The sequence below is a fragment of the Neolamprologus brichardi genome, chromosome 22, assembly GCF_056152115.1.
Source record: "Neolamprologus brichardi isolate AB-2024 chromosome 22, ASM5615211v1, whole genome shotgun sequence".
In the NCBI taxonomy this organism is placed as follows: Eukaryota; Metazoa; Chordata; class Actinopteri; order Cichliformes; family Cichlidae; genus Neolamprologus; species Neolamprologus brichardi.
Window position 1 is genome coordinate 7,182,838 of NC_142124.1, and position 19,491 is coordinate 7,202,328.

The following is a 19,491-nucleotide window of genomic DNA, read 5'->3' on the forward strand; positions in this document are numbered from 1 at the left end:
TGGTCCCTGGGCCTTATGTTTGACACCTCCTGCCTTAGATTAGCACACCATAAATGGTTAATACAAACATATTGTTATACTAATGCAGTGGCTTTAAAAAAAAGCTCTTCTACATGTGATAAACCAGCATCCTATTTTGGATAGCCTCCCTTTATTAATTAGCCTTCTTCTGACTGCATGCAGCGTTTTCAGCACTTCCTCATCGCTTTGATCTCTTCCTCCTCAGAACCAGAAGCCTACCTCTGAGGAGATCCTGCTGATGGCGGAGCAGCTCAACATGGAAAAGGAGGTGATTCGCGTTTGGTTCTGCAACCGCCGGCAGAAAGAGAAACGCATCAACCCCTCTAGCAGCACCACCCCTCCACTGCCCAGCCAGACCTCGCCTGTTGTGACGCACAAAGCCTCCTGCTACAGCCCGCACATGGTACAGTCCGCCCCCTATGCAGGAACGGATGTTTCGCAGTAGGATGGAAGAACTTCCTAATTTCTCTTTTCCTGTATCTGCAGATATCGAGTCAGGGTCTGTCCCAGGTCACCACCAGCCTCAGCACAACAGGTGAGCTGTAATAACTGTTTGTGCCTGCGTAGACGCTCATCAATAAATTATTAAAGGTTAGAGCGCTGCTTCTCAATTATGTTTTTGAACCCAAAGGTCGGTCTGGTCCTGACATTATTTGGGAACCGTTGATATTTCAGTGTTGTTGAGTGTTTCGCTGATTTGATGAAACCTGGAAGAATCATCACTGAGACAAAAAAATCATTAAGACTGGAAACAGAAACAGGGATGTTTCTGTTTGCAGCAGCACAGAAGCTCTGGTCTTATATTGAGTTGTTTACCTCCGTGAGTCATGATCCGTCCGTGAGCTGTCCAGGCTTCACAGATATGACAGATGACCTGACAGGTAGCAAACACAGCTGGAAATTTATTGGCCCGTTGAGTCGAGGCTAGTACTGGCCAACCAGAAAGTGAAGTTGAATGGTGAGAAGAAGACCTTTGAATAGTTCAGGACCCTGGCTGTTGATGAAGAACTGTGTCACCAAAGTGTTTATTTAGTAATAACACTGTAATGCTTCTGTGCACTGCTGTGCGACATCCGTATCACTCTTCTTCTCTCCCTCTCAGGCACCAGTTCGTCACCTTCAGCGTCCTGCCCCATGACTCCGGTCAGCTCAGTTGCCATTTCTTCTTCTGTGACTCCGCCTCCTCATAGCACAGCCAGCCCAGCTCCTCCCAGCCTCGGGACCTCTGGGCTCAACGCTGGGTGAGTGTCAATAACAATTTGAGAAATTTAATTACTAATTGGTTTATCCTCCTGTTTACTATCACATTTCTGGTCCCTTGTAATCCTATTAAATAAACTTCAGTGTAATATTACTCAGCTAGAACCATTTTTGATACATGATATTATTTTGGTATTACTCCAGGAATTAGTCGGATCCCTAGATGGAAGAAAAGCTAGCTCTTCTTCATTTGCTCTCCTGGAGTGAATGAAAGCATGAATATAAAATTAATGCAAAACTTTTTGAAGGTTTCTTATTGTTGGTTAGTTTTAAACAAACCTTCTGAACTCTGCAAAAAAGACCTTTTCAAATTGACTTGACCATGATCTCTAACCCGACATCACGTCATACAAATGTGAGCAGATGTTTCTTGAGCATTTATGATGCAAGCTTTGCTCAAAAACCCACGTGGCTGTGTTTCAAAAAAGTCAAATACTAAACCAAAGCCTCCAAGTTCTCCATGTGCACCTCTGGACCTCCTTCACCGTCAGTGCTGCTTTCAGATCCCTATAGAAGTTCCAGTCTACTTCAGTAATTTCTCTATTGACCTCAAAATTGTCCAAATTGGACAAACTGGAAGTATTTTAAACAACAGCTTTGAATGGAAGATGTCCCGACCCAAAAGAGCATAAAAAGAGTGGTTGGTGACCTGAACTACATCACATGAAAGTGCAGGATTTTTTAATGCCATATGGGTGCATGTTTCACTCTCCACCCACCCTGCTGACTGTATTTGGCTCCCTGTGATTTAGTTCTCGCCCCCCAAGTGAAATTAAAGTCAAAAGTTTGACAGTTTGGAGCAGGATCTAGCATCTCCCTGCATCTCAGAAGCATAGCCACAAATGCATCAGAGCTCTTTCTTTCCAAGCTGCCTCGACTACCATGATGTGGATGACTGAGAACCTACACAGACAAATGCTCTCTTGATGTTATTTAACCTGAAAAATGTTTCTGTACATCAATGAACGTTTGCATGTGTGTGTGAATTTGCTGTCCATCCACATTTCAGGAACACAATGATGGGAGTAAGCACAGGGATGAACCAGGCCCTCATTGGCAACAATCCCCTGGCTACCATGCAAGGTTTGTGTCACTGAGTGCATGAGTGTGTGTTGTTAGACTGTCCCCTCTGGCCCAGCGAGTCTTCATGAGTCTCCATTTCTAAAGACCACTTCCCATTTCATCCTTCATCCATTCTGCCCAAAATGAATTTCCTTGCAAAGCCTCAGTATGACAGTAGCCAAGAGCAAGCCCGGCGCGCACTACTCCTCCTTTCTCAAACTTTTTGAATCGCTCAGTATGGTGAAAGATTCAATTTGATTCTCATACAATAGCCCACTATTATCACAAAGTGACAAGAGCCCCTTATGGCAAAGCTTAGGAGGCCAAGTCAGCTTACAGTAAACAGTTGAACAGGCACAATCCTCACCTTCTCAATATCAAAGCCTGTTGGCTAAATAACTAGTTTTCACTCAAAATTCTCCTCTTTGAAAGAGACGATCTGCTGCCAAATCAATTAAGCATCACAAATAAGCTCAGCTTTGAATCCGTCACGTGCTCCATCTCCCTATAGCGCCGATTCAGGCCTTCCCCTTTTTCTCGCGCTCCGTTCAGCGTCATTCAGAGCCGGCGTCCTCCGGGCCATGTGCTGATGAGAAGGATACAGTCTGTTATGGAAACTGCAGCTCTGGCACTGTTGGCTCTGATAGAGTTTTAGGCTGAAGGAAAGAAGAGAGAAGAGCCTGAGTTTTAAAAAGAAAAAAGGATGGGATGAAATGAAGTGTTGACACGAAAGGATTTCAGTTTGCTTCCCTTTGGGGCCACACATGCTGTAAATGTTTACTCTCATGTAATGGATAAAAGTGCGTATTATTACACTGGAATTCAAACGCTGGCAGGTGTATCACTGTGTTACAGCAGGGTTCGGACAGATTGACAGGTTATCCTGACAAGCTTGCAGCAGTAACCTCGCAGAAAAGACGGCTACTGTAACAGTACTGGGATTTTATCTCATTGAAAAGTAATAAAAAGCTATGAAATATAGAGCTGTGGAAAAGCATTAACCCTCCTAACAGACGGTAACAAAGTACAACTACTTTGTTACTTTGTACTTACGTAGAATGTTCAGGTATGTGTACTTGGCAACTTTTTACTTTTACTCCCTACATTTTTAAACAAATATTTGTACTTTTTACTTACATTTTCAAAACAGGCTCGTTGCTTTTGGTTTAAGGAATTTGAGGAGAGTTATTATTTCACATCACTGCATGAAATCATGTGTGCCTTCAGACATCAAACTGATATCAGCCTAAAACGTACCACATGAGAGGCAGTCCTGACTATTTTTCAACACTAGTATCTGTACTTCTACTTAAGTACAGAATGTCTGCGCTATTACTGATTTCCTTTCTTCTTCTTTTTTGACTTGTTAATGTTACATGTTTCAGATTTTCAATATTAGACAAAGATAACCGGAGTAAATGGGAAATTAAAACAATTAAAACAAAGCTATCGCCCCTAGTGGGCGATTGTGGCTCAAGAGTTGGGAGTTCGTCTTGTAATCGGAAGGTTGCCGGTTGCCGGTTCGAGCCCTGGCGTGGACAGTCTCAGTCGTTGTGTCCTTGGGCAAGACACTTCACCCGTTGCCTACTGGTGGTGGTCAGAGGGCCCGGTGGCGCCAGTGTCCGGCAGCCTCACCTCTGTCAGTGCGCCCCAGGGTGGCTGTGGCTACAATGTAGCTTGCTATCACCAGTGTGTGAATGGGTGGATGACTGGTTGTGTAAAGCGCTTTGGGGTCCTTAGGGACTGGAAAAGCACTATACAAATACAGGCCATTTACCTACCTGACTCTGTGGGGGGGGAATTAATTGCTCCCCTTCATTCAATCGTAAAATAGCGGTACTTATCCTGTAATAGCATGTAATGATAATAGCATGTTTTTGCAAGGCTGAGTTAAGTTTCACTGGCCACACCCCGACCTGATCGCTGCCAGCCTGGTTGAATCAATAAATCTTTAAAATAGAACCTGTCTGACAAAGCGAAGTAGGCCAAAAGATTTTAAAAAGCAACACATCATGCCATGATCTGAAGAAACATCTGAAAAACAAACTCATTAAAGTTTACCACTCTGGAAAGAGTTTCAAAGCCATTTCTAAAGGCTGTGCGATTCCAACGAAGCACAGTGAGTGCCGTTATTCAAAAATGAATATGAGAAAACTTACAACAGTCGTTAAATGTTCCAGAGAGTACAACATTACTTCAAGAGCGCATCAACGACTCATTCAGGAGGTCACTAAAAACCCAGAACAACATCTATGGAGCTGCACGCCTCAGTAGTCTTAGATAAGGTCAGAGTTCATGATTCAATAATAAGGAAGAGACTGGGGAAAATAGAGCAAACCACTGCTGACCCAAAAGAACACAGAACGTCGACTCACGTTTACCAGAAAACATCTTGGATGATCGACGATACTTTTGGGAAATTATTCTGTGGCAAAACGAGACAAAAGTGGAACTTTTTGTAGGTTTGAGTCCCGTTACAGCGTAAAACTAACTGCATTTCATAAAGAGATCATACCGATAGTCAAACGTGGAGGTGGCAGTGTGATGGTGTTGGACTACTTTGCTGCTTCAGGGCAACTTGCTGTAACTGATGAAAGCAGGAATTCTGCTCTTTACCAGAAAATCTTGAAGAAGCTCGGTTTAAGAGCCGAAACACGCCAACAAGTCCATCTGCACGGCTCAAAAAGAATGCGATTTTGGACCTCAAAGGCATTTTTATATTTTCTTGGCTTATGTTTGTCAAATATCAACATTTATTTGATGATCTCAGACATAATAAATCACAAAGGGGGAAAATATATTTCCCAGCACTGTATCTAACATAAACCTCTTTAGCCTGTTCATTGTTTTTCTATTAAAAGTCTGCAAACTTCTGCTTTTGCAGATTGTAACAGACACGGGTTTGACCAGAGATGGGCAGTAACGCGTTATTTGTAACGCGTTACTGTAATCTGATTACTTTTTTCAAGTAACGAGTAAAGTAAGGGATTACTATTGCAAAAACGGTAATTAGATTACCGTTACTTTCCCGTAGGAACGCTGCGTTACTGCGTTACTAAAACCGTGATTTTTTTTGCGAGAATGTCTCATGACAGTGACGTAAGCGAGTGCGACGTTCGTGACAACAGCTGTGTGCAGATCAACAATGGATAATATATTGAGTGCGGGAGAGAGTATGAGCGTGCAGCGTTTAAAGCGTGGAAGTACTGACCTTAGTTTGAGTTTGATTCCATAAAAAGTGACAAAAACATTAGTGTCCGTTGTGCGTGGGAAGAAAACTTCTTTTTACAGCGAAAAAAACCCCTAAACAAGCTCCGAGTGCGCAATGATGTAATGGTAAATTCACAGAGAAACTCGCGGATTCTTCCACTGACCGCTGCGGCACACCTGCACCAGGGTAAACCTCCACCTACCCCACTCCTGCTTTACAGGTGAAAATAGAGCAAAAGGACCGCTAGTCTTTGACTTTATTTATTTTCTGCTGTGTTTTACTTGCATCTATTTGAAAGACTGAGTGTAAACACACAAAAATAATTATTTTATGTGCTGGAATGTGCAGAAAATAGGTTTAAATATTAAACTAATTACTTCAAGTCAGAGAATGTTGCATATAATTAAATTTTTACTTGATGCATAAAGTTAAAAGATTAAAACTGATAAAACAAGTTTTAAAAAGAGACTTTTCCATTTAATTACATTTTGTATGATGGATTATGCAGAAAAAGTAGAATTGGGCTGAAAGATCTATCGCTTTATCACCTATTCAGGTTGTAAATCGTGTTTTTAAAAAGTAACTAAGTAACTAAGTAATTAATTACTTTTGAAAATAAGTAATCGGTAAAGTAACTGGATTACTTTTTTGGGGAGGTAATCAGTAATTAGTTACTGATTACTTTTTTCAAGTAACTTGACCAACACTGGGTTTGACAGGGTGAGACAGAAAAGGTTCATTCTCACACCCACTGTGTGTGAACATCACAATCAGATTTCATCCTTTGCTGTCGATCATTGTCTCTGTGCATTTTAAGGTTGAGTGTCATCATGAAGAGTCTTGGCTTTAGCGCAGGGGTGTCAAACACGTTCTGAGCAATCACTGATGATTTACAAACAACCTCCGATGTTTTGAAGCACTATTCTCTCCACGTTTCCTCACTAAAGACTAAATGATTTAACCTTATTTAATCTTATGTGGATTTTATACTTTCCACATTAGTGGGTATACAAAGGTCCACTTCAGTCTGAGTAATCTAAATGTCATCATCAACGGATAAATGTGCATCTGCTAATTCTTTGGGACCATATGGACTCTTCTCTGAGGCACTAAACCACAAATCTACCCATGTGTCCTTCAGATGAACTTAGAGCAACTAAGTATGCCCAACTTGCAGTGCTTTGGTGTGATGTTGTGTGAGTAGTTTCTTTGTTAGCAGGAGGGCTGTAAAACTTGCAGTGATTCACACAAAATACAGTGAGCCATCTTTTCATGCTTGTGGAACCAGTCCATTGGGCCACACTGGGCTCAGTTGGTGGGTTGTTTCTGACCCGTGGGCCATATGTTTGACACACCTGCTTTAGCTTTATATTTTTTATCTGTCGTTATGATTTAAGTGGGAAAATCTTTCACATTTATTCAGGCTTTCTTTAATCATCTTCACTTTCAGCAACCTGTTTTTAAATGTTTGTCTGTAACTAATGTCTCTGATCTGTCCGCTGACTTCTTTTTAATTCTCTCTTTGTTTATTTCCATTCTCCATCATTATTTCACCCTGGAAATTTCCCCGTTCCTGTCCTTCTCTGTCTCTCTTTTTTCCTCTCCTCGCCCTTCTTCCTTTTCCTGACATCTACATCCTCTTCACTGCCATCACATCTGCATTTATTCCCCTGTCCTCTATGCTCTTCTTCTTTTGATCCTCTGATCGCTTTGCAACTTTGTTCTGAACACCTTTGTTTTCCTTTTCTGTCAATTTTGACTTTTTCATTCACTTTTTTTTTGCAACATTTTTTAATCTTCCCCTCACCCTCATTTCTTGAGCCTAATCCTGTCTCTTTTTCATCTCCTGTCTTTTTCTTCATCTTCCTGTCCTCCTTTCTCCTCTATCCACCTTCTCCTTCCCCTCTTCCATGCTTTGCAGCTCTGGCAGCCAGCGGTGGGCAGCTACCCATTTCCAGCCTTGAAGGTGGAGCAGGTCACATGCTTCTCGGTGGACCTGGGGGTGCCTCTGTCCCCTCTTCCCTCCGCTCTTCTCTCTTCCTCAACCGACCCACTCTCCTCCCCATGGTGACCGGCTCTATGGCAACAACATCCACAACCGTCATGGGACTGGTCAGCAGCAGCGGTGGCGTGTGCGGCCCAAGGCCCTCCTTTTCCCAGTCTCCTTCCGCTGGCACCAGCAACCTCATGAGCCCAACTTCGTGCCCAGAAGAGTCTGCGTCTCCTTGTTCAAGTCCCGCCTCTTTCTGTTCATTCAGCGAAGCCTCGCCGCCACCACTGGGAGGGACCATGGCCGACTGATCCCCGACTGACAGCCAAAGTATCCTATTAGAGGAGGACGAGGAGGAGAAGGAGGACGATTAAAGGAGCTTTAAAAATCTAAATTTACAACCTCGCCTTTGAACCAAAGCCATCTCTCTGTCCAATCCATCTCTGGTTTTGTCTGTCTCTCTCTTTTCGTATCTCCCTGCTGACGTCTTTTGAAGCCAAAAATATACACAGATGGATGCAGGGAGGAAGCGAAGAGAGAGGTAGGATGGAAAGGATAGAGAGAACTGCAGAACGAAGGAGGGGAATTCGAAACCAAATATTGATCTACAGCTGGAGAGGTGGCACTGCGGTGTGTTTTTGCTTGGCATCGAGAAGTGAACACCACGCTTTTTAACAGCTGGAGAAAAAAAACTCAGTGAGGGCAGGGATGAAAACTGAAACTGTGTGTGGGAAAAAAAAATGGGAGGCAAAGAAAAGACTTGTTTAACAAGCCTGGAAGGTCGTGTGGTTGCAACCAAATTTAAAAAAAAACAAAAAAGCAAGAAAGGAAATATGCTAGAAGAGAAACACACAAAGATGTAACCAAAATCTCTGAATACCAAAAACTGAAAACCAAAAAGAGACAAAAAAACAACAACAAACGGAGCGAAAAGCTTTAGTTCAAAAAGACTTTCTGATCTGTCCTGGATCAGTTTACTACTTCATTCTACGTCATGCCAAACATTTCCCATTTCACTCAGGATTTCTGTTTTCCCCTTTTTGTTTTCCATCTTCAGCTGAAGATTTACAAAACATCTATTTTTCTATTATTTTGTATTCATCGCTCTTTTTTATCTAACTCAAACAGTTTCACACTTTACAGTTGAACCCACATGCAGGATGTCTACCTACCTCTCTCTTTACAGCTTTACAGCGGTCAACCTACCTTACATTTTAACAGACTGTTTCAATGAGCCCGGAGCGGCAGATGGGTGGGGTTTATTACGATAATAATTACTTTAGTTTCCAGTAAGAAGCCAATCTGTATTCGCTGTAGTACGAAAATAACTTTCTGGTATTCATTAAAGCCTTCTTCGTAGCAAAAGCCACCCTTCTGGCAAAAGTTGGAAACTCCACTGAAGTTAAAGGAAAATACTGGTCAAAATTTTAAGGGTTATTTAGCTGTTAAATGTCAATTTGTTAGATCCACAGTTGATTTGGGGGATTATTTGTATCTCAGATTACCCTCAGAGACAGATTTTAATGGGTTACTATCATCATCATTATCATCATCGTCATTATTATCTTTAATTTTTGTTCAAACCAAAGTATACCCTGAATAGGATTCATGCTGCCTGCGGAGTGGATATACACAGGGCAGATGTGTGGTTTATTTATTTTTATATTATTTATTATTTGCTGTCTTTAATTTAATGTTACCCTTTATACACGCTCACCCTCATCATCATCATCACGTCACCTTTCAGACTGCTCATCTACCACCAGTCACTCACTCTTGGATACCAAAGCATCGCCTCTGGCAGCGTTGTCTCTGGATTCGCCCGGGAGACGAGTGTCCAGACAAAACCTCAGCAGTGTCAAAGGGAAAACACACACACACATATACACAAACACACATATTACAGTACACTACAAGCATAAGAAAGACCAAACCAAAAAAAAAAAAAAGAACAAAAGAAAGAGGTGAAGCACCGGCATTCCCCTTACTGCCCCCAAACCCCTGCCCTCCAACCCTCCCTCCCATCCGCCCCTCTCCTTTGTCTCCAAAGATCAGATCAAAGGGCCAAAAGAAACAAGGAGGAGAAGAGAAAGAGGAGAAGCGGAGGAGCCAAAGGTATGAAGAGCTGCAGGGGGAAAGTGAGGAGGAGAAGAAGAAGAGGAGGAGATGGAGAAGTAGGAGGAAGAGGAGCAGGAGGAGATGCGCTTGAAGCAGCGGACCAAAAAACCAAAAAGTAACCCGAAACCAAAAGCTACTGCTACTACTGCTACTAGTTATGTGTGAGTGACTGAAGCGTAACGAAACCAAATACAAACAAAGAGGGGGAGGACGGGGGAGAGAAGGGGTGAGTAAGGCCCTGTCTGTCTGTTCGTCTTTAACTGTGATTGCCGTTCTTGTATATCAGACAGAAATCGTTCCCTGCCTCCCTCTGCCGGCCACCTCGGCTTTGTTCTCACTTTCTTTTTCCTGGATGGATAAAATATGGATTAACCTCAACAAACTGACTTTGAGAATATATATATTTTTGTTTCTGCTTTCCATAGTGTGTCTGTTACCGATGTATGGATTCGTCTCATTGCTTTCTTCTTATTATGCGGTGGGTAAGGAGGGAGGGAGGGGCTGGGTGTGAGGGAGGGGCTGGGTGGGCGGGGGTGACAGGTTGGTTTGGCAACGCGTTGCCTGTTTTCATGTCTTCTTGTCTCTTCGGTTGTGGTCCGGGTTTTTCTTTGACGTTTGGAGATAACTGTGAAAATGTAGCTTCCGGGATTTTCTTTCTTTCTTTTTTCTTTTGAAGTTGATTCAGAATGTTGTGAAAAAGCCAAAACTGAAAAACCAAAAGCAAAACTTTTTAGAAATACAACCATACCAAATAGAACAACCAAACCAATGCACAAGTCGTATGATTGGATTAGCTGAAGTGTGTGTGAGAGTGTCTGTGTGTGTGTGTAAGCATGTGTAGGTAAAGATGATTCTCTTACATACAAACCAAACCATAAAACACACAAAAACACATGATGGACAAAATAATATCAGTCAGTGAAGAGCAAAGCTCCGGTCAGTTTGAACCTGGACCTGTTTCTGCAGTTTTCCAATCACATTCGTCGACTTCCTGCAAAAGATTTAGATCACATCTCATAAAAACTTTGCCCGTTCATCCCCTCCATAAAGGAATGCACAAATTTAGCATTTTTGGGTTCAATTATGATCAAATAAATCACAGTTCCCACAGTTTCTCACACATGTTGAAAAAGGCAGGAATGCTTATATATAACCTCTTATTTCAGTACTTACAGGATGTAAATTCAGTTTTAAAGGTCTTGACGGCACCACAGTAAACAAAAAAACAACAGTTCACAAGTCTGATTGTTTTGCATAAGTGAAAAAATGAGTGCGCACATTTCAAAGTTTTCTTTTAAAATGTTTAGTTTCAGGGTTTTATGTCATTATAATGTGTGTTATATTACATTTAGAAAGTTCACAAAAGATATTAGAACACAAACGTTTGATTTATAGCCACGTCTGCACAAAAACTGATTTTTTTTAAACCAAATTCATTAAGATTAGAACTCAATACATTAATTTCTACTTTTATTTTTGTTCAATTTTTAAGTGCACAATATTATTTTACTTAGTTTGAGCGTTTTTTCCAAGTCCAGTTGTTAATTTTATCATAATACCGTATGTTTAAAACCAAATTCAAACCACTGACCACCTAAGCAGTACCATAAATAAAACACAGTTGTGCTTAAAGGTCTCAAGTCTGTGATAAAGACAGCAGTGGCAGAGTGATTGCCAGGCTATGACTGTTAGTGCTGCTGTCTTTAATTTGATTATTTATTTAACTGACTGTCATTTTGAATTAAAATCTAAGACTGCAATAAATCTGCAACAAATGCTAAATTTATTCTTTTTAATTACTGATAAAACTTGGAAGAAAATGACACTTTAAATTGTTGCGTGGGGTGGCCAGACTTACACAGACTGTATTCAAAAGATGGTAGTCACACCTTGGCTCCACCCCACTCTTATTTTGGTGAGGATTGATGGCTGTGATTGGAGAACTAAAGAAAACAAGTACCAGGTTGAAGCCAGGGATGAACTTTGATGTGACACAGATACTGAAGGCAACCAGTGATGAAGACGATATGGGGAGGGGCACGGGGTACAGGTGGTAAAGGCTGTTAACATCCACTTTTAGAGGGAATGTATCCATTAGTTCTTATAGGTTTTGTAGAAGGAAATAATATATGTTCACCTGCTCTTATTTGTTGCTCATGTATTAAAAGGCTGGGACTATTATCCATTGACGACCGAAGACGACGACATGATTTAAGAACCAAAAGCTTTAAAACTCTTTTATCTCTCACGGGCTCCTTGTTGGAAAAAAAAAATATTTGTATTTATTGTATGAGGGAGGTGTGTGATTTTTCGGGGATGGGGAAAATAGTCTGTTTGTATTTGATGAACTTCTTTGTCTCTCATCTTGTTTATTTATTGATTATTTATGTATTTATTGAATTCTATTTAAGTCTTTCGGGGATCTTTGTAACAGCTTTTCAGGGGTTGTATCTGCAGAGAGGGATGTTCTTGAGATCAAAACAAGGAGGAACGAATGTTTCAAAGCAAAACCAAACCTAAGACTGTTGCAACCTGAGAAGGAGAGAAAGTAGGGAACAGAGGGAGGAACATTTATGGCTAGCTTGGTGGGGAAACAGTGGTTTCCTGTTCCAGCCATCAGACAGGCATTGGAGTGTGTGTCACTGCGTTTGGTTTACTTTCCTCCAGCAGCATTGTTTTTATCATCATGTTATTAAATACATTACTAACATAGACTGTGTTAAAAAGATGGGAGACACCGTGATGGCACATAAGACAATGATAACCGTGACATCATCTGCTGGTTCTGAAGTTGTGTTTTGAAGCCCCATTAAAGGGGCGGGTCTAACTTTAAAACTGCTTTGTTTAGTGGCTAAGGTCTTATCAATCACAAGTCCATAGCCAATGAATAAGCCCTGGATAAACCTCAATTTTGAAACCTACTAAGACCAAATTTTAAAAACTTTTGATTGACTAACCCCCTAAAACCTTTAGGGAGGTGCTTATAGGTCAAGCTGGAAAGCCTCTTTTCCAGAAAACTTAAAGTAAACTTTTAGATTTTAAATCCAGCTCAGCTTCACACACTCCAAACACGTCAGTGTTTGAAACATTGCTCGACTTTGTGGTGTAAAATCCAACGTTTCTGTCCCAACGAGTGAATTCCCTCCTCCTCCTCTGCTCTCTAACAATCTTTCCGATTCCCTCCATCCGGCGTCAGGACGAGGGCTTTAACTCATACCTCTGATACTCAGATAAAAGAAACCAAATAGACATTCAAGCTTTAATGACGAAACATAAACCTAAAAAAAAAAAAGACGTGTCTTGTCTGAACTCAGGAGTGAGGGGTGTGAAAGCGGCCCTAGCAAGTTAGTTTGACGGAGGAAAAACAAAGATTTTCACGAACCAGTTGTTCTTATGGCTTTAACCTACAGAACGCACGGCCACGCTGGGTGAAGACGTGGCGTGTTTTGTAGCGAGGGGAGGGGGGTGTGTGTCTATTTATCACTGCTGTCGGAAAAAAAAAAATCCGAACTTCTTTTATCTTCTTTTTTTTTTTTTTTACTCGAAATAAAAAAGTGAATTTCTGTTTTTAGCACGACGCTCATCTCTTGGGGTCTTTAAAGTCCACTGTGGATCTTAAAAACTGTGTGGATTTCCGACTTAACAGATCTTTATATTTTTAACATTTGTGTTACGTGTTATGTTTTTTTTAACTCCAACAGCAGTGCAGCTCTGTCTGTATGTGTGCCTGTGCAGTCGGACTCGGCTGTGGTGGACAGAGAATGATACCAAAGTTAAAACGACCACAGCGAGACCCTGCACGACAAACACAACACACGCGCTCACAGTCATCCCACGTGTATATAAGCATTCAGGATTCTCATTAGGGACTGTAACTGATAAAATAAAGGATATCCAGCGCCTGATGTTAATATAAGAACACTGTCAGATAATAAGAGCATTTCAGGCCTTGGCAGTTTTCTACTGTAGTTCTTTATGTGGCTGTGAATGTTAATTTTACTACTCTGCTCAAGTCACCGTGAAATCGACGACTTTTTTTCTCTCTTTGTTTTTTCTTTTGGCCTTGAGAACACAAATGTGAATACCTGCTACCAGACAGAGTAAAAGTAAATGAGAGTAGTACTTCAGTCAGTATTGTTTGCCCCTTGTTATTGTTGATTTATTAAGGAGAAGTTTTAAAAGAAACATTTTCCTTTCTATTTTTTCTACAATGCAGCTTAAATCCAAAGGTTAAGAGGACAGCAAAGATAGATTTTACTGCTAAAGAAAAGACCTCAATAGTGAAAACCAAAGAGCTCCACTGTATCTTTTCACATTTTCTGTTTCTCCGCATTGTGCAACTCCCTCGATTTTATGATGTAAACTCCAAAAGTGTTCTTTAATATAGCCTGATGATGATGATGATGATGATGGTAGTGGTGGTGGTGAACATAAAAGACGAAAACAAGCATCTGTTTTTTGGGGTTCTCTTTTTTTCCTGTTTTGAAGTATGCTTACGATATGCTGTTTTTTGACCTCGAGGCTCTCTCTGTCTGAGTTGATTCTATAACCCGATTCTGTTGGAAACGTTTGGGTTTGAAACTGTTCTCTACTGTCCCTTAACTCATCGCTATCTGTGTGCCTGTTGTTTTGGGGGCCAGGGAAACGGGGACAAAACAAACCTGTAAGTGTTAGAAATAAAGTGCGAATTTAGACCAAAGTCATCTCCCGTGTCTTTGTTGTTATTTTGTTTCTATAATGTCAGCGCTCAGCGGCTGAATAGGCCAAAACCTAAATGGATGCAGTTCCTCTAGTGGCCACTTGGCCAATTAGAAAGAAAGAAAGTGTACTTTATTGATCCCCGTGGGGAAATTCCTCTCTGCATTTAACCCATTCACTCAGTGAAGCAGTGGGCAGCCATTGGGCACCCACTGCATAGGGTTGTGTGAACATAATGAGGAGTTCACTGTACTCAAAAGGCCTCCACAGTCATCAGCGTCCAGTGGTTGTTCATGGCCGACTATTTGCTAACACATTTGCAGTTTTAGCATAATGAAAATAAAATAAAACAGTCAGTTAATCTGTTAATTAAATATCACCTCCACCGAGGGGGTTATGTTTTTGTTGGTCATGCTGTCTGTAAATATAATTGCTCAAAAACTTTTGAATGAATTCAAATAAAACTTTGTAGAGCGGAGTCATGTTAGCGATCCGTTAAAATGTGGCTTCAAGACCAAATTAGTGATTCATTGGTTGACAAATCTGGCAAAAAGCCAAATTGTGGTTTGTATTGTCAACATAAAAGATTAAAAATATCATGTCTCATTTAACCTTTGACCTCTCCTTCAAGGTCAATGGATTGATCTGAAGGTCAAAGTGATAATAATGCAATATAGAGCTGTTTGAAATGTCATTAGGTTTTCAGACTGACAAGAACATGTTAGCATAGGATACTTTTGAGTATAGTTAATATCATTGTGACTTTTTTATGTACGTTACAGTAATGGGTTATAAGCTTTTAAGTGCATAAAAAGATTTCTACATCTACAATGTCCCTGAATAGGTGTTATTTTTTGAGGAAAACTAGATAAACCTGTGATCAAAAACTTTTTCCACTTTATATTTATTACTAAACATTTGAAAAAACTTGTACTAAACAATGAAGTGGATGCTGTGCATGTGCTATAGTCACATACTGTAAATAAAAAATAATTATAGTCAAAATTAAGTCTATTAGTATATTCAAATGAGGTTCGACAGAGCAAATCTGCACGTTTTACTGCGTTATGAACTTCTTAAAGTAATTTTTAAATTAATATTAAAATAATACAATATTATTCTCTTAAAAGCCCAGACAGGGAGCTGCCTTGCTGGAGGTTCTGAGCACTCTGAGCGCTTCTTCTTTCAGTGTTAATAAACATATTACACTCTAATAAATCTGAGTTCACTGAATTTGTCTTTTAATGTTTTTTACTGGTGTTCCCTGCCTCAAAATCTAAAAAGAAATGAACCATTAAAAAATAAAGAGGATCCGACTTTAATGAAACTTTAATGACTATCAACAACATCCCCTCCCCCCCAAAATAAATAAATAAATAAATAAATAAAATACAATAAAATAAATAAATAAAATGTTTCCTCAGTTTAGCTTGACGTCATATTTTTCACCTGGTTGTCTGGACTTCACTGGCAGTGGCTCCCCACCACAGTCTGAGTTATTTAAACTGTACAACTTAAGTGAAAAATGTTGCATTCTGCGAACATAAAAGGCATTCAGAGGCCACATACTTTCACAATCAACATATCTGAGGAATCTTTACAGTGCTCTTGAGGATTAAAAAAAAACAGTCAGAGGAAAAATAACATTCTTCACTTTAATGTCGAGCACAGAGAAAAGATATGCGAGTCCTTTATTTAGTCTGCCATCTTCATGGTATAAAATACTGACCCTGATAAAGACACTATGAGCTGAAAATCTGCTTTTAAACCATTTGTATTCCTGACTAAATAAATGTTTATACTTCATCTCCTTAAGAGCCTGGTCACTTTTTTCTGTCCACACATTATTGTGTTTTGTGAACTTGAATGGTAAATGGACTGATTCTTATATAGCGCTTTTCTACTCTCCCGGAGTACTCAAAGCACTCTATACAACATGCCTCATTCACCCAATCACACCCATTCTCACAAGCACTTTATCTATACTTAGTGCTTTCTAATGACATTCATACACTTCATACATCCGATGGATGCATCGGAGAGCAAGTTGGGGTTAGTATCTTGCCCAAGGATACTTGACATGCAGACTGGAGGAGCCAGGGATCGAACCACCGACCTTCCGATCAGTAGGTGACCTGCTCTACCTCCTGAGCTACAGCACCCCGAATCCAGTTATTTTACAAACCTAGTTAAATGTTAGACCACCTTCTTTTCACCAAGTTCCAAGATGCTTAAAGGGACAAAACAGAACTTCCAAAAAGGTCTGAAGATGAGGTGAAGACCAGAAGCTTAAACACGGAATAACTGAAAGATGGGGACACTGTGGTCATAAACGGATTGTCATAGTCCCCAACAATACTCAGGTAGGCTGCGACAAATAAACAATGTTCAGTTGTAACTAAGGGGACCAAATGGTGCCCACATATCCCCCCCACAGGCCAGGATGGAGCCATGCTTTTAAGTTGTTTACACCAAATTCTAACTCTACCATTCAAAAGTAGCAGCAAAAATGAAGTTATGAGAGCAGGCAATATTGTTCCAGCCTTCTGCTCATCTTTACTGAGGCTGTGTGACCTGAAGCCTCAGTCTTCTGTTCTTAGCTGACAGAATCAGAATCTTTATTATAGCAATGAAACTGTATGAAGCTGAGCTGCCGTTATCTACAAAAAGAAAGAGATAAAATTAAAAATTAAGTTCAAAATATATAAAAATGTGTCCATAAATAACAATTGTTTGGATATTAAAGTGGGACCCAGTGTGGTCCTCTGCTGCTCATCTGCTTTAAGGATCAACATGGTGTGGATTCAGAGATGCTCTTCTGCATGTCTTGGTCGATTCTGAGTTAGTGTTGCCTTCTTTTCAGCTCGAAGCAGTCTGCAAATTCTTCTTTCACCTCCAAAATCAACAAGGTATTTTTATCCAGAGAACTGCCACTGGATATTTTCTCTATTTTGAACGTCATCCGTTTCTAAAAGACTCAGAGCAGACCGCCTGGTACAAAACACATTCAGAGTTACTCAAGTCCCAATTTCTTCTCCATTCTGATGCTCGATGTAAAATTCAGCAGGTCATCTTGACCATGTCTACAAGTCTAAATGCACTGAGATGCTTCCAGGTGGTTGGCTGAGCGAGCGGTTGACCAGGTGTACTTAATAAAGTGTGTGATTAGTGTTTGCACTATCATCCCACACGCTTTCTGCTTCTTAAGAGTGGTGCTGCCGGGGATTGGAAACAACACAAGTGAGAGTAATCAGGATAATCAGACAGACAGAAAAACCCAAAACAAGACACTATCAAAGTGACAACCAAGACGTTACCTACTCAGAAACTCAGACTAATCATGGCGATGACAGGTAAGATCCAGACACTCAATTTTATTATTAGTCCAGATCTTAAAACCAGAACAAATCCCAGGGATGATAACAACTTCACATGTTCAGCCAGAACAGTTACAATCAGGCATTGTGGCAGCATCTTTCTGCTGACAGTCTACCTATCTCTTAATCCCCTTTTTTTTAAAAATGTTGCCTATCTTGCACTTTCCTATCTCTCTCTCCCAGTTTTGGTTCCTCGAGAGTTGCTGACATAGCGAGAATTTTTACCCTTCTGAACCTCCCTTCGAATTCTTGCTGCTACACATGTTCAGGGGCGACATCAGGGAGCAGGATAGGACAGGAGCCCTGCAGCCTGCCATGGATTATTGAAATTTAATGTGCAGGTGCTCTTGTTGCCAAGATTTCTAGCAGCGCCCCTGCACACATTCGCCCCTTGTTGCTGCCTAGCACTAACAGAGGGCTTAGCAACTGCAACTTCAGGAGATTAAAAGAGTGCTGCTGCTGCTGCTGTTGTTGTTTAGGGAACAAGTATCGAACCGGTTTTCATTTCTAAAAATTACAGCTTCTCAGCCAGTTCCTACGTGCTTCTCCTCATCTGTTTTTTATGAGCGCGACTCAGGGTTGTGTGAGGGTTTCTAATTTAACAGATCAGCCAAACCATAATCCGCACTCCTCCCATCTACAGTAAATCATACAAGTGCATCCAACTCCACATACAAATAGCTTCTGGGGAAAATTTTGAACTCGGTCTCCTTGGTTCTCTGTCCAGTACCAACTTATTATCTGGTCAAATCGACATTCAACTCTGTCATTTTGCTTTTTAAAAACACAATTTAAGGTCTGGGTTTTCATTTGCTCCCTCTTTGGAATATTTAGTTTGTCTTTCTCCCAGTCTTGTGAAACATTTTCTGCCACCGGCTGCCAGCTGTGGTGAAATGAAACGGCAGAAAGGCAGATATGAACTTCTGTGTGAAACTGATGCAGTAGTTTTGTTCCCCTATGAATCGATGACATGAAATAATGATGTTGCTATTGGTCCTGGGTGGTTCAGATCTGGGTGGCCTAGTTTGTGTGTGTATGTGCGTGCGTGCATATGTGTGTGTGTGTGCATTTCCAGTCAGCCCCAGTCTCTCTTCTGGGAACTAACATGTTGTAACCCACATGAGTCCCTCAGGAGCAGCTTTGCTTGCTACACTGCACAGAAGAAACTAACTCTGTCTCTTTCTCCCACACTCCCATGCTCTGTAAACCATGAATGAATCCCTGTGTTTGCACCTTTACACACTCTGCATGCCAGATGTGAAACTGCCAAATGTTTGGAAAGTCAAATGAAATACCAGGTGTGAAGCAACCTTGAAATTGGCAGCTCCGGTCTGACCGCAGAGGTGATGCTTAGCGTCGGTCAGGGGGTCTCAGAGCCACATGATGACCAGCAGAGAAGGTGTCAAAGAACTGGATCATAAGTCGGTCTGTTTCCTCATCACAGCAGCTGCACAGCTGGAAACTAAAATATATATTTATATAATTTATATCTTCAAAAATATAGATGAAAAGTAAGAAAAAAGACTGATTTATTTCTCTTTGCTGAGAGTCATATTACACTACGTTTATTAAATACAGCAACAACAAGAAAACACCTTAAAAAGAGGCCCTCTTGAATTATTCTCAGTATAAATCCCTTTCTTCAGACTCTTAAAGAATCAGCACGGGCAAGTTTAGTGCAAACCCCACTAGGTGGCGCCCCCTCATTACAAAAAGCTCACGACGACTGAAAGGCATGAAGACATGGACACCCA

General features: G+C 40.8%; 1 protein-coding gene across 3 annotated transcripts in view; it reads left to right on the forward strand.

Moving 5' to 3' along the window:
• The window catches only part of pou2f2a (POU class 2 homeobox 2a), an 87,744-nt gene extending 77,606 nt beyond the window's left edge, over positions 1 to 10,138 (forward strand). For all 3 annotated transcript variants that reach the window (XM_006794445.3, XM_006794444.3, XM_035909273.2), the window contains 5 exons: positions 227 to 424; positions 508 to 556; positions 1,124 to 1,262; positions 2,291 to 2,364; positions 7,476 to 10,138. In XM_006794445.3, the coding sequence (XP_006794508.2) occupies positions 227 to 424; positions 508 to 556; positions 1,124 to 1,262; positions 2,291 to 2,364; positions 7,476 to 7,855 (840 nt within the window). In that variant the 3' untranslated portion in view covers positions 7,856 to 10,138. The remainder of the gene's footprint in view (positions 1 to 226; positions 425 to 507; positions 557 to 1,123; positions 1,263 to 2,290; positions 2,365 to 7,475) is intronic.
• The last annotated feature ends 9,353 nt before the right edge of the window (positions 10,139 to 19,491 follow it).